Raw genomic sequence first — 15231 nt, forward strand, 5'->3', positions numbered from 1 at the left:
TTTATTTTTATAAATATAAGGATTTCAATATAAGAAATATGGATACAGAAGATAATTAATTATAATAGATAAATATATAATTAGCTTGCTAAATAACTTTAATTTTTTGAACCGACATATAGTTGTCGGTAAGGCACGTTCAATTCGAACACCTTGAAAATTGAATTTAATGGCATCATTCTTATACCTAGGAGAAGCTTGAGGTGACTGAATCTCTACTGTGATAATTACCATCAAAACTACCTGTCTTCCCATTGGATAATAAAAGGTGGGTCCGACAGTGGCGGGGTACTTCGCGACAAATGGGTATGAAATGTGTTGGTCTCCAACTACTCGAAATTATAAGCCAGAATTTGTACTCTTTACGCCTGAATCTACCTGTTATTTGACTGGTCCAAGTGTGGGTCCTCTTTGGAATCGGATGAGCGACCTTAGGGTAGGAAAGCTGGGTTGTTACCAGCAATTTTAACGTAAATTACTGGACCGAGCGCATCGTACGAGGATGCGCCACATCGGCATCGAGCCTTGCACTCGTGAATCATACTGCGCAAGACGGGTGTTCAGGATCTACCAAGAGGCTTGAGCCACCAGAACCAAATCTGATGATATCTCAACCGTCCATCTCGTGATGACTGCTCATCAGGTACGTTATCGAATCACAAGCCCCGTAGGTCTGCGGGTACTCAATGGAAGGGTGCGAAAAGAAATCCTATTAATCATGGGGTCTGTGATCTTTGGGTCTGTAATGAAACCGGAGAGCGGAGCCCCTCTCCCTTATTCTCAAGTTGCAAAGAATCAGGAGAACCCTAATCGGTCGGGCCGTTCGATCCTCTAATCCAGAGGGCGATCGAAGGAGCTATTGCTAAGTTCTTATTCTAATAAGGAAATCAAAGGCCGAAAAAGACGGCCGGTTTTTCCTCCGCCTCCGGGCGTTGCAATCTTGGAATCTGAGGTTGTTCGGCACTTTGGGTGGTTCATAAGAAACCAAAAGGTGGGTTTTTGCGGTTTCTTACTGTGTTCTTTTGTGATTTGGGAGGAGGAGGGGATTGGTCTTGTAGGAAGAGAAGGGGAGAGAAGGGTTTGTTGATGGATCCCAAGGTGCTGGATGGAATAATCCAAAGGCTGCTGGAAGTGAAGGGCGGCCGGCCGGGGAAGCAGGTGCAGCTCCTGGAGGCGGAGATCCGACAGCTATGTCTCGTGTCGAAGGACCTCTTTCTTCAGCAGCCCAACCTCTTGGAGCTCGAGGCGCCCATTAAGATTTGTGGTAAGCCCTAACGTTTCTTTTTCGATTTTCATGATCGTGGCATGGGTTCAGTCGGCAGCATTGAAATGGTTTTGCACGTCTTGATTTTGAAGATATTTTTCTTTTTATTTCTCTTTTTACGGTTCTCAACATGGTGGGAAAGAGTTCTTGGAATTTGGTGGTTGCAATTTTACATAACCCATTGTTATGGTTCGTTGTGTTAGATTCGATTAGTTGAGCAGTATATATATTGTGGTCCAGTTAACACCTAATGTTGCATAAATGTCATGTCTTGTTTCTCGAATTGCTTCACTCAAAAAGATCTGTTTTTTTCTTGAATCAAGGTAATTCAAGGAAATCATTTATTCTGTTTGTTAGGAATGTCAGAAAGAATCCTATGAAATGGGCATAATGGAAGTTGGTTGATCAGACGAAACATACTAATTTTCTGAAATTGTTTTTGAAGATTGAGATCACCTTTAACATTACTTTCTTGCATAATTGGCACATAATGTTGTATAATTGTTTTTGAAGATTGTGAGTTGATACATGTTCATGTCTTCGGGAGTTATGTTTGTTATTCCTTCTTTATAATATACACATTCTAAATGTTATTTTTGGTTCAGGGCAGTCTTCACCATTACAGAGGATCTGTAAAGATATCTGAAACTTGATTGGTTGTCTCCTCTCTGCCCAGCGAATATTTTTGGTGACCACAATTCTAATGATCCAATTTCCATCAGCACGAAATGACATTATCCTCGTTAATTGTGTCACTGAGATGAAAATGTTAAGATGAATGCTTATACTAAAAAAATTATTGTTCATTATCATGAACGATGAGATATAACTACAAAAGAGAATGAAAAGTGAGAAATTGTTTAAAATGGTATGAACATGTTATAAGGAAACTTTTTTTTTGGCCAAAGGATGACTGATGAGGGAGGATCTTGATACCAGGACCTTGCAGTGATATGATAAAGTCTTTACTCGTCAAGCTAGTTAGTGCCGTAAAGATAATATGTTGGATTTCAAACTCTCAAGATTTGATAAGACAGTCTTGTACGCCACTATCAAACCAATATTTTATGTATAAAATATATCGAATGATGTTTTAAACTCTTAACCTTTGATAAGTGGACTTGATACACCACCAACAGACCAATGTTTTAGGTCTAAATATATCGGATAAGTTTTGAGCTCTTAACCTTTGGTAAATTAGTTTGGTATGTCACCACCAGGCCAATGTTTTAGGTGTGAGACATATAGATGTTGTGATTAGATATAGGAAAATTAATATTAGTGGCGCAAGGAACAATAGGGAACATCGAAAAAGACTACAATGGAAACTTTAAGTAGAGATTCAAATGCCTTTAGTTTAACTAAGGATATTCTCTTTTATTGGAATTCAATAGCGAAAATGATATATTAGTGGACCTTGAATAAAAGGGACATTATGACTTGATGGTGTTGTCTTTTTTTTCCCTCTTTTAATGTTATATTCAACTTGTTACATGAAATTGTTCTAGTTTTGTCTTTTCTTTTAACAAAAGCCATCACAAGTGTGCTATCTTTTAAGATGTCACTCACTACTTTCCTGCAATCCAAACAGAACAGGTAATTTGGCAATAAAATCTAGATGATTCATGTAGCTAGTATTTATTTTCTTAAAATAGGGAAATAACAAATATGTTGTAGCTTTTAAATTCAAAATCACACTTCAGATGACTCATCAATCGGGCAATCAAATTAAGACTATTTCATTCTAATAAATTTTTTGCTTATTTTTTCGTTTTGATAATTGCATATGCAAGAGCGGCCGGAGATCTAATTTAATTCCAAAAATTTGTCAAATTTGTGTTAGAGGAATAATTATCAGGGGATGTCATGTGTCATGTCGTTAAACTTGTGAATGACAGCTTAGATGCTTGATGACATATTGTAAATAATTACATACATGCTTATTTAGAAGAGAGGAACACAAAATTTATATAATTTTGTCCCTGCTTGCACCTAAAAGCTGCTGCTACTGCTCCTTTTCTTCACAGCATTTTCTGACCATTACTGGCTCTTTGTTTTCTTAGGGCATTGCTACTTCTTTTTCTTTCTGCTTGGTTGTAATGCGATGAGGAGAGGATATTTATTCTTATATGGTAAAAACAATTCTAGTAAATTGGACTTGTGAGGTTTTTGCTTTGATCCCCTCTATCTTGTTTGTTTTTTCTTGTTTCTCTTGCTGTTCACTTGTTTAACAAAACAAGGATTACAATCAATACATTGTCTGTTGCATCTGTTTTCCTTCGCTCCAGAAGAATGTCATGGTAATCCTTCCTATTCTTTTCTGTCTTGTGCCTCTTTTACACCATTTACTTTCATCCATACTTCATCGAAGCATCCTTGTCATTGGACTTCAGTTTTAGCTTTGAACCTGCTTTTATTTCTCATCCTTTTAGTGAGAAATAGTTACGTAATATCTCAGTCGTTGATCAACAACTGTCCCAACTAATTGCATTATGAAATGATTGATCATCAGTAGTTTCTATCAATTTGAATTTATCCATTGTTTTTCTATATAGGACAAGAGTTGAGCACCTTAACTAAGATAATTAGCCACATAGCCCATTATCTCCTAAGCAACATGTATGGTTGTACTTGCTTTCATCTTTCTAGTGCATTTTTTAACCTCACTTGTATACTTAATAGTTTTGAGTCTTTTTTTCTATGTTGTTAAGTGCTAACCTTGGTACTTTTACATGTTGGTGATAGAGATTCGAGTTACAAATATAATTTATACTTGTTCGAGTAAGATTGTATACATTGACCCTTCTCAGACGTTGCATTAGCCAGACTATCATGCTTTATGTCCATCCCTTTATCTCTTTTAAGCTCTAAAAGACGAAGGTAGATTTATATTCAATAATTGGTGGAAAAGGATGTATCATTTCTTTGGTCTTCATGTCTACAGGAATCTTTTTTGGATTCAAAATTTGTGCATCTAATACTAACCAAACTCTTTTCCCCCCTCATAGTAAGTTATGTCATTTTCATAATATAATGTTAGAAAGGAAATGACAAAGGACTTAAAAGTTGACCACACAAAATACTTTTACCTTCTTTTATGTTTTTGATATTTCAGGATTTTCTTTACCCTTTTTCCCATCAAGCATATTTAGGATCTCATCAATCTGTTCAACCTTTCCTAGAAATGAATCCATCATCTTTTTATAGGTATTATGTTATGAAATCATGTCGATGCACATTGTACATTAGGTTGGTTTCATAGGCTTCATGGAGCTTTCTCCAAGGCCCATAGCCAAAAGGTGTGCTTTTTTAGCATTACAAATTATTGTTAGCTGATGGAAAATTTTGGATTAGATTTACTTATAGAAGGAGAGCACAACGGTTTACGAGATCAAATGGTTGGTTCTGCACGAAGAATTTCTTCCCTTATTCTTACTTTCATTTTTTTCCTTTCACCTCCTAATGAACTCCTTTCTTGTCTGTACAGTTTTATTATGCTCTTTCTTTCTTTTTCTTTTTGTTCTTCTTCTCGCTCTACTCTTGCTACTACCATGTGCTTCAATGAAACATTTTTTCTTTAAAGAGACCATATATTTTGTTTCTTGAACCTTCTGACAAGCTTTAGGAAGGTGAATGTTGGTAAGTTTTGTTGAAAAGTAATTTTTAGAAATTTATGCTTGTTATACATGACCCTTGGTTTACCTCTATTAAATAATTTGACTTCAAAATTCAAATGAAGTTCATATTCATGGCTAGATGAACTGTAAGGCCCTTTACCATTTATCATATGATCCCAATCTTATCATTCTTGACCCTTTGTTTTGCCATGACAGCCTTCTTCTTAAAGAAGTCTGGCATCCACCTTGAAGAACATATGCTGAATTTGGTATAATTCTTTGGTAAATGATGTTAGTTTGAACACAATTATTTTTTTAAAGAATACTCTAGCATCTTGCACCAAAATTAAATATTGTGTATAAAAATCTCCAATATCATGTAAATAGAATGTTAATATCATTTCACTCATATATTGACCGTTTTGGAGAAAAAACAAAATTTGTTGAGAATCATCATGATTGATATTGTATGTATTTCTATTGGACTCTATTTGGAAAAATGCCTGGTTTTACCTAACTGTTAGAATATTACTGATGTTTTATAATGATCAACTTTCTTCATTGCTTATTAATTTTCATGGTATTCCAGAAGATCTCATGTCCATGTAGATAAAACTTCTTCTGTAGGTTTTTGCTCTGTGATTGCTTATAACAACAGACATCTATGGTTCCTGACCAATTGTAACAATTCGTCATCGTAGTTAACCTGTGCTCTTGTTCAAAAAGGTTCCACGTGATGGCTTTTTTTTTTTTTACTATAACTGTTTTTCATATTTCTTCTTAGTTCTGGTTTTCCCGACTTGTGCCTGGGTTCGTTCTGACTTTTGGGTTTTAAATTTATAAACGATCATGAAATCAATCTCTCTTTTTCGTTTGTTTCTCCAAGATGATGTTTTTTTGCATCGACATTTATCAGTTTGAAGTTCACCTTTGATAATTCTATTAACAAGTATTTTCTGAAATATGCAACTAGTTGTTCTGAAATTGAAGCACTGTTATCAAAGACTTATCAGTCCTGAATTTAGAGTTTGCTATGTTAGTTGCTGTGTTGATTGGTCAGTTAAATTGACTTCAATTTTTTTTCCAAAGGCTGACATTGTCTTTCCCATGTTGAACAGGTGATATTCATGGTCAGTATTCTGACCTTTTGAGACTTTTTGAATATGGTGGATTGCCACCTCAAGCCAATTACTTGTTCTTAGGGGATTATGTGGACCGAGGAAAACAAAGCCTTGAAACAATATGCCTTCTTTTAGCCTACAAAATTAAGTATCCAGAGAATTTTTTTCTTTTGAGGGGCAATCATGAATGTGCATCCATAAATCGTATCTATGGGTTCTATGATGAATGCAAGCGCAGATTCAATGTGAGACTCTGGAAGGTCTTCACTGATTGTTTTAACTGCCTGCCTGTGGCAGCTCTTATTGATGAAAAAATCCTATGCATGCATGGAGGTCTTTCTCCGGACTTGAATAATTTGGACCAAATTCGTAATTTAGCACGGCCTACTGATGTGCCAGACAATGGATTACTCTGTGATCTTTTGTGGTCGGATCCTAGTAAAGAGATCCAAGGATGGGGAATGAATGATAGGGGTGTTTCATATACTTTTGGACCTGATAGGGTCACTGACTTTCTTCAGAAGCATGATCTAGACCTTATTTGCCGTGCTCACCAGGTTAGGGATGGCTCTCTCTTTCTCTCTCATCTCTCTTTCCATCCCATATCTCTCCTTTCTCTCTTCCTTTTCTTTAACTTACATTTATAAAGCATGCCAGTATGTTTCAGCTTAAGCTTTGTTATTAGGTGGTGGAGGATGGATATGAGTTCTTTGCTGATAGGCAACTTGTAACAATCTTCTCAGCTCCAAATTACTGTGGTGAATTTGACAATGCTGGTGCTATGATGAGCGTGGATGAGACCCTGATGTGTTCATTCCAAATTCTGAAGCCTGCAGCTTCAGAAAAGAAAAGGTTTGGATTTGGTAGTACTGCTGCATCTAGAACTGGAACTCCTGCTTGGTAGTTGTGCTGCAATGCAGATCAAGACCCTCTCTCCAGGAATCAAGGTCTATGCATTTTCTTTTCTTTTAAATTAGCTTCCTGGACAAATTCAAGTTGCATAATGATAATTAAAGATGAAACAGTGTGCAATTTTCACACAATGATCAGTGTCATTTAATGCAACTTGAAAAGAATCAAGCTCTACTTGCACCAATATTATGTAATGACCCTAAATGTTTAATTGATAATCATGGAGTATGATAGTTTTGTGGAAGAATCTACTATTGAACAGTATGTTTCATCTTTAGATGCCACTCAAATTTCATCCTTGATTTTTCCTGATTATTGTGTGAAAATTGCAGAACTCAACCTGAAGTAACTATATTAACCCATTCTTGTTATACCAAAAACAAGACTGGTAGAAAAGGTTTTGCTACTAGGCATTTGAATTTTTTCAGAATCATAAGTAAAATTAACATATCACAAACCTTTGACTGATATGTCGTAGATGGTTTTTCTTTTATAGTTCAATGTTTGTAGAGTTATAAGGATTTAAATCTTGGGTTGATAACAGGTTTGGTAAACTACTAGTATACCAGACTAGTATGGTATTTCAAGCGGGATACTGAATCATACAGCCTGGTATATCACCTTAAAAGATAATCTACCAATTGGTATTAGGCCATATGGTTCCAGTCCTGTACCATAGATGGATTGACAAATATTGGTTAGTACATCTCAAGTACCAACTAGTATTTGAATCCATGGTACATCTAGTAACTTGTTTCTCTATAAGTCTTTCATGTTTGTTCTCTTTAACTTTCATATTTTTTCTGTTTCTGGTTTATGGTTCATCTAAGTGTGTGCAATTTTAATTGGAAAAGAAACTAAAGCATGAGGGACCAATCTGTTTATTCTTCTGGACCAATTCTAAAATCTTCCTATCTTTCAGCAGTCTTCTTGGTGCAAGAGCATGAGAACCGGCAATCTTAGAAAGCCAGCCATCACATACTGATTACTGATCTCTTGTTCTCAAAGGTATCAAGCAGCATGTGCTGTGAACAATATGAAGGTATTTGTTCCGATGAGATTTTTGGCATCGACCATGTCGATGTTTTATGTACAATAGTTACGTGTGGCACGCACATGCTTAACTTTGTGAGTTGTGAATTTTCTTGATCTGCATAAAAAGGTCGAATTTGTCACGTAGAAGATGATTTACTATATTTTTGAGACTAATGTATACACTGATTATGCTATTTTTATGCATGTCTTACCATTTATGATTTGTTATGTGCTAAGAACAAATAAATTGTCCTGTCCGTGCAGTGAACCATGTTGTGGTTTACTGGTCTCTAGTTCTAGGAATAAAATGGACGAAATTATATGCTAATTTTTGGTTGGGGATGCTTCATGCATTTGAGTTACTCTTTTTGTTGATGATCTAAGCATGAAAGATCGTTTTGGATTTGATTGTGATCCAAGTTCTTGTCTATTGCATCAATAGATTTGCATCAGTTCTAGCTGAGATCCATTTGAAAGAAAGCCATTGGTTTCTAGGATTGATTTCTTTCTCATATATATGATGTTCATTCAATGAAGAGCTTGTGGAGACAGATTTGCCAACTCGTATTCTCATCTTTTAAGACACAGCTGCGTGCGCATGTAGTGAAGCCTCTAATATAGTCTTCGTGCGTGTGGTCGCTAATAATCACAATATGACCACTCCTCTGTCTCCTATACTGATCAAGTTAGGATTCATCACCCACTTTTCTAATCTCATCTACAGTAGCGACTTATGAGAAGATGTCAAAACAGCATGCAGTATAGACTTGCCAAAAGAAGGCACCGTTCAGAACATAGTGCTCATCAGAGAACAAAATACCACAACTGGAAATAGTGGGACATTATACCCTCTTTGCATGCCATTACTAGTGAAAAGTATTCAAGTCATAACATAAGAACTAGCGAGAGACGATAATACATTACCTATAGGCAGCGTCACAAACAGGTCTACTACAATCCCATGTGCAATATGGAGCTTTCTAAAATCAATCTCCGGACGGACGGCTAAGAAGATGTTCGAGGAAGCCTCTTTGTGATTTCCTGAAATAAAAACAAGAAAACTTTGATCATAGCAAATGATTGATTTTTTTTTCTTTTATTGTGTGGCACCAGTTTTGACCGGACATGGTTCAGAGACATAGTTAACGCTACATGAATGTATACCTCAAAGAGTTCGTTGATGTTGTCAGCTGTCTTTGCGGATGTCTCGATGAAGAACATACCGTTCTTATCTGCGTATTCCAGTGCATCCTTCAAAATGAAGGAACGGTCATCTCCTTGAAAGCGAAATAGATACTGTCCAAAGCCAACCAGATTCATAGATGAATCAGTAGTTCCACCGCTTACCTGGGACGATACAGCTCTATTTTCATGCAGATCAGCCTTATTACCAACCAAAGCCATTATGATACCGGGGGTTGCATGTTTCTGAAGTTCCTGTATTAGGCATATATTCCAACTGATCAATCTGATAACATAATATTTAACAGACAAAGATGAAAGATATGAACAAGGGCAATCAACTGCAAGAGGTTCCTGCAACTGAATTTAGTGACGGTCAGCTTTAAGCAACCAAACCCAATTTAATTTAGAGAGAATATATTAAGTCTTTGAACCTCTGAATGGAGCCAACTTAATTTACCATCATGCCAAGATCCAACCTCTACATGTAGGTAACACAAAACATAATTGCAAAACAATTTGATGGCTCAATACCGATAATCAAACATCCCAAGAAAACTAGAATAACAAGATTAGTAGCAATATAAATGGATAGTATTACGTAGCTGACGAATATAAAGGCCAAATGCATTATTGATTAGTAGATGCTTATGTTACTCAAATCATGAATGTAGTTCCAGCAGACATTAAATTCTGACAGAATAACTACTAAGAACTTGAGCTCGTGTTTTGTTAAGAAACATAAATGGAAATTATTATTCAGCCTAGATGAAACTCTAAAAAGGAAAAAAAATATAAGATTTAAATTGGATGTTCCATTACAGAGTGCTGGGTTCACTAAATAAGATGACTACCTTACAAGAGAAGAGAGGAGCTCAATGTGATCACTGAGAGTATATCTCCTACATAAGCCCGTCTAAGTGTAATGAATGACCTATTAGTGAGCAAAGAAAAGAAATTGTCCAAATTGAGCATAATCAACAAGTTGGGAGGAAACAGTTTACCACAATTTTTTTAGGATATCTTTTGATTTAATGGTATATGGATTGTGTTGTACTCTACAAAGAAATAGGTACCCCTGATTCCTGTGTGTTAATATGATTTCACTAGGAAGGATGTGAAAATTCAATGAGGAAGGCATACATTGGTTTACCTTTCAACTATGCAAAAGATTAAGGACATTTGCAATTCTCTCATATGATATTAGTTTCATGACAAGTTGAAGGCTTGGTTTCAAAGTTAAAACATGGATCATCTTATCGCATAAGAAGGAACATTTGGATTTTAAAGAACCAAAATTGATAAAACAAAGCAAAGAACACCATTCTATTATTTGAAAAAAGCTACACTTGATGAGACAATAGACTCTTAAATGAATTTTATAATATATGCTTGTACTAATTCCTGATAAAGATGTTAAAAAAAATAAAGCAAATTTGGTAACAAGAATAATTATGATAAAGCTTTAAGCTTTCTTGTGTGTTTTCCTTTCATAGGTTCATTAAGAACTTTCTCGTGTTCCCAAGAGTCAAGTGGTGTGACTAAAAGAACAATTTTCCTCTACTAACTAACAACTAAAGAAATATGTTCGTAAGGATGACATTCTCAGCTGTCATGCACTGCCAGATAGCAAGTTCCAAGCCAATTCAGCGTCGTGTTCTTAACTGGAAGAAGTCAACCAGTTTTTATTTCTTCATAAGCTAAAAGCTTATGCAACATTAAATTTGAGAAACGAAAAAAACCACCACCTGATTTCAATTCATCAGACACCATGAGCTGCAAGATGAAACCTCACCACATCTAATGCCTAAAACATGCCTTCCACTTTAACTAGAAATTAATACGCAGGCCCCACAAAACACAAAAAGGCAAAAACACCAATCCATAAATAAACTAATCAGAGTTAAAAAGATGTGATACCTTAACCCAATACTGTGCCTTTTTGAATGTGTCTGGACTTGTTATGTCATATACCACAACTGCAACAGCTGCTCCTCGGTAGTAAAGAGGGGCCAGTGAAGCATACCTGAAAAGAACATAAATAGTAAATATTAGTTTATATTGACTTACAGTATTATTGTTAAAGATAAGCAAAATGTGGTGAGTATATTAGACATTAAAAACAGAAGTAGGAATATCATCCATATTTACTTACACACTTTTACCAAAAACACACTATATCATGTTCAATCCACAAAGAACATGAGATCACAGGTAATAACAAATGACCATTCTACTAAAACATGCACCTCTCTTGTCCTGCTGTATCCCATATTTCAAATTTCACTGTTGTAGAGTCTTGCAGGACTAATGTTTGAGATAAGAAGGAAGCACCAACTGTTACCTAGAAGAACCAAATGACAAACATATATCATAAGAAACTGCTGTGGCACATGCTATAGGAGAAAAAGAAACTTAAACAAGAAAACAGGGGCACCAGCAAAATATAGCATATTATATTGGTGCAATAATTGTGTCAACAATCATTTGTTCCTAACTTCTTGGCCATGTAATTTCTTGCATTTTTGCTTTGTGTATATCAATATTCTCATCCAAAAGTTCTGTCTGAGTATTATTTAGTCTTCCTCATCAATGCAATCTCTATCCTGAATTATTCTTACTTACCAAGTAAAGATTTTCCTTGGATATGATCAGGCCAAACGTTGTAAATTTAAATAAAGTACCAATACAACACAGTCCTTGGGTGGAGTGGTTAGGTATTGGCGTGATGGATACTCCCCCATGTTGATTGCTATGGTCTCAGCTGGAGATGGAGGAGGCGGTGGAGGAATGGGAAGCAGAGGGTGAAAAGGTATAAGAGGAGGAAGCTCAGAGGAAGAAGAGAAGGTATGACTTGTATTGGGAGAACAAGGAGGTGGTGGCAACTGAGTGACAAGTAGATGGCGGCAATGCAGTGGGTAGGATGATGTGGTGACGACAACATGGCAGAAAGGATGATGTGGCAGTGGCAACATGGAGGATATATAGGAACAACGATATAACAAAATACTGACAATTGTTAGACCACCATTTAGATAAAACATTACCTGTGAAGTAGGGTCAAATCGACCACGAACAAATCGAATGACTATGCAGCTTTTACCAACACCAGAATCCCCCAACAATACCAACTGCAAAGACAGATATATCACAAGTGTCAAAATCAGTCAGCTTGTGCAATTATGCAGCAAACTAATTCACAAGACAAACAACACATGCCAAAGCAAAAGTTTGTCTAACTTTCTTCTAGGTAAAAATTACTCTTTCAAATAGAAGGTAAGCAACACTTCCTGTTTGTTCTCTTCTCACAATTTAAAACAGCCCTGTTTTGCGGATGTCTTTATAAAGATGCAAATGACAAAAAAAATCACACAAACAGGCAAAGATGCCAGACTCATGAATGCATGAAAACTCATGCATATTAGCAAATAAAAGCATTATGGGCAGCGGCTAAGCTATATTACTTCCCTAAATACTAAGAAGCACATCATATCTGTAAGCAAATAGAAAGTACCGTACCATAGAAGAGCTACTCCCTTGTGACTCGAGTAGAATAACTTCAAACTAATTAGGGCACATAAGGGAGCCAAACAAGAAGACCAGGAAGCATTTCTAACTAAAGGAGAACACCTAAAACTAACAAATTGAGGCCAAATTACATAAAATACATGCTAAACTATGACCAATCTTCTTCAGCAAGTATATCTTGTTCCAAATGAATGGCATTGACAAAAAAAATTGATGTCGCATGAGGATAAAATACATCAAAAGTGCATTTGTTTTTGTCAAAAGTGAAAGCTCAAAACTTATCTTCCAAGGAACTTCAGTTGCAGCATGGGTGCTTATACACTGCACACTCAAGTTCTAAAACTTAAGTCAGCTCCATTATCTATAGTCACAGATGTAAGCCCAGGGTTGGTTTATTTTGATCATTTGATCTCTGATAATGTCATATAAAATATGTAAGTATATCAAAATCATCTAGATGTTTTTCTCCTTTTTTGCCTACTAAAATCAACAAGTTTTCCTTAACAGTAGATATCCCAAGATTCCAAACTGAATATGTTTCAACAAAAAATGCAATACTGTTTGGGTTCATCATGAAATTCCATATAAAAAAGGACTACAAAAGTAAACAAATTCAAGACGAAGGATAAATAATCTTTTATCCACACTCACACATCGATGACTTTGGTATTTCAATCCATTATACAACACTAAAAAAGTAAACGAATTCAAGACAAAGGATAAATAATCTTTTATCCACACTCACACATCCATGACTTTGGGATTTCAATCCATTATACATCACTCAAAAAAAATTCAGTGTCACATGCAGAAATATGCTATGATTTCACACATTCTTCCTAGGGTTTCAATGAACACGTGGATTCTTAATTTTGGCCATCCTTCTGCTGTTTGTTATTCTTCACAAGGATGATTTTTTGACTTTATCCCCTGGAGTCACATTTTTATAGTTCAAGTACATGGAATGTGAGAGAAAGTGACAAAAGAAGTTATGATCTCATAAAAGATGAATGATTTATCTCTATCAATTACATCAAATTAAGGTCGAATCTCCAATAATTTACCAACAAGTAAATCAAGACAATCTTCCTAGACATTGAGGTCAAAGTATAAATACATATGAAAGTTTCCCTCCAAATTCTAAATGGCGGGGGAAAAAGACTTTGATCCCCTAATCCTACCAGGTAATTCCCATTTGTTGTGAAGTGATATCCAAATGGGACACATGGCCGAAGGTGGTGGAAAAGTATTACTGACTTTGAACCCCTAATCCTACCAGGCAATTCCCATCTGTTGTGAAGTAGCATCCAAATGGGTCACATGGCCGAAAGCATATTGCTAGTTTGCTACAATAGGAAAGACAAGTAGCATACCTTAACACGCAAGTTTTTTGATTCAGGAGCTGTTGAGCTTTCACTGTTCAAACTGGCCAACCTTCCAGCATTTCTGTCTGATTATTACCAAAAGTTGCACATGTTAATCACTCGTATAATTTCCAAGCTACAGCATCATTTAACTCTGAAGAAAATGCTTCACATGATGAGAACACAAAGAGCTATTCGCATATTAGTATCGGTAAACTTCCTGAAACAAATGGGTTGATGAGCAAATGATTAGCATCTAGGAATCCTATGATGACAAAGCGCATGCAAGTCCTGGCATAGTAACTAATTAGAAGCATCCTACTAGGCAGCATCTCGTACAACTCAAGCAAAACAAGCACGTTGAAGGCAAAAGCTCAGATCTTTCCAGTAGTGCATTGACTACAACTCGTACAGTTCCCGGAGTTAGATAAAAATCTCAATCGTACTGACAACTTCCTTGACATCGAACCCCACACACCTCCATACGCAAGGTTAATCATTCATCGAAGATCAAACAAAAAGAAAAACCACAGAGGAATTCAGACAGTTTACGGTTTATAGAATTGCATATCTATCTTACTATTCGACATGGATCAATACAAGAGAACAGTAGACAAAAGACAACCCTACCTAGGATTTGAAGGAATGGAAAGATCAAGAAAGGATAAAGCTAGAGAATGATCGATCAAACCTTAAAGAAGAGAGGAGGAGAGCGGGGAGAGTAAGAAGGGATTAGGGACCTGGGAAAGAGGAAGAACAACCCATTCGACGGTGGGGGAAGAGAAATCCCAGCGAGACTACCGAGTTGGCTCGGCGGGGCGACGGCGTGCGGTCGATGCGGAGGGGATCGACATGGTGCCTTAAGTTCGACGGCACGCTACTGTGGGAAAGAGGTGCTTCCAGATTCGTAACAGTTCTTTGCAAATCTTTCAGCGATGGCTCCTGTTAAACCGAGATGCTTTTAGATTGGTGCACGGAAGAGATCGGAGCGGATTTAAATTAGGGGTGGAATGGTATCATCCTAACTTCGAGGGAACACGCTTGAACGGGGGAGCTGCATCTAAGGCAAAATAAAACTTGGTAATGAAATGATTTTTAATATTTAATTAAACTCATTTAGAATATATATATATATATATATATATATATATATATATGGAACACAAATTATTACATACAATTGTTTGCCTTTTCTATGGAGATTAAGT

The 15231-nt window shown here is 36.3% G+C and overlaps 2 protein-coding genes across 3 annotated transcripts; one reads left to right on the forward strand and one right to left on the reverse strand.

Moving 5' to 3' along the window:
* Positions 1-740: 740 nt before the first annotated feature.
* Positions 741-8170, forward strand: LOC135655603 (serine/threonine-protein phosphatase PP1-like). 2 transcript variants are annotated; one of them, XM_065175754.1, is made up of 4 exons: positions 741-1264; positions 6000-6559; positions 6688-6949; positions 7837-8170. In XM_065175754.1, the coding sequence occupies exons 1-3, from the start codon at positions 1087-1089 to the stop codon at positions 6904-6906; spliced, it is 957 nt and encodes a 318-aa protein (XP_065031826.1). In that variant the 5' UTR covers positions 741-1086; the 3' UTR covers positions 6907-6949; positions 7837-8170. The 2 variants fall into 2 exon arrangements, with proteins under 2 accessions (XP_065031826.1, XP_065031825.1); XM_065175753.1 differs by having other exon boundaries at positions 742-1264; positions 7840-8170.
* Positions 8171-8775: 605 nt separating this feature from the next.
* Positions 8776-14941, reverse strand: LOC103982424 (ras-related protein RABF1). The gene is made up of 8 exons (XM_009399345.3): positions 14764-14941; positions 14033-14109; positions 12179-12262; positions 11381-11475; positions 11052-11157; positions 9297-9386; positions 9114-9200; positions 8776-8990 (listed from the first exon to the last, which is right to left on the reverse strand). Exons 1-8 carry the CDS (start codon positions 14786-14788, stop codon positions 8955-8957), a joined length of 600 nt encoding a protein of 199 aa, XP_009397620.2. The 5' UTR covers positions 14789-14941; the 3' UTR covers positions 8776-8954.
* Between the last annotated feature and the right edge of the window lie 290 nt (positions 14942-15231).

The sequence above is a fragment of the Musa acuminata genome, unplaced genomic scaffold (genome assembly GCF_036884655.1).
Source record: "Musa acuminata AAA Group cultivar baxijiao unplaced genomic scaffold, Cavendish_Baxijiao_AAA HiC_scaffold_117, whole genome shotgun sequence".
Classification (NCBI taxonomy): domain Eukaryota; kingdom Viridiplantae; phylum Streptophyta; class Magnoliopsida; order Zingiberales; family Musaceae; genus Musa; species Musa acuminata.

Excerpts from the sequence above, each read along its gene's own strand:
- LOC103982424 (XM_009399345.3), bottom strand. The coding sequence starts at position 14,788 with ATGGGTTGTTCTTCCTCTTTCCCAG. Across the intron at positions 11,476-12,178 it reads GATTTGACCCTACTTCACAG|GTAACAGTTGGTGCTTCCTT; the intron begins GTAATGTTTTAT and ends TGGTTCTTCTAG. Across the intron at positions 8,991-9,113 it reads ACATCAACGAACTCTTTGAG|GAAATCACAAAGAGGCTTCC; the intron begins GTATACATTCAT and ends TTTTTATTTCAG.
- LOC135655603 (XM_065175754.1), top strand. The coding sequence starts at position 1,087 with ATGGATCCCAAGGTGCTGGATGGAATAATCCAAAGGCTGCTGGAAGTG. Across the intron at positions 1,265-5,999 it reads GGCGCCCATTAAGATTTGTG|GTGATATTCATGGTCAGTAT; the intron begins GTAAGCCCTAAC and ends CATGTTGAACAG. Across the intron at positions 6,560-6,687 it reads TTATTTGCCGTGCTCACCAG|GTGGTGGAGGATGGATATGA; the intron begins GTTAGGGATGGC and ends CTTTGTTATTAG.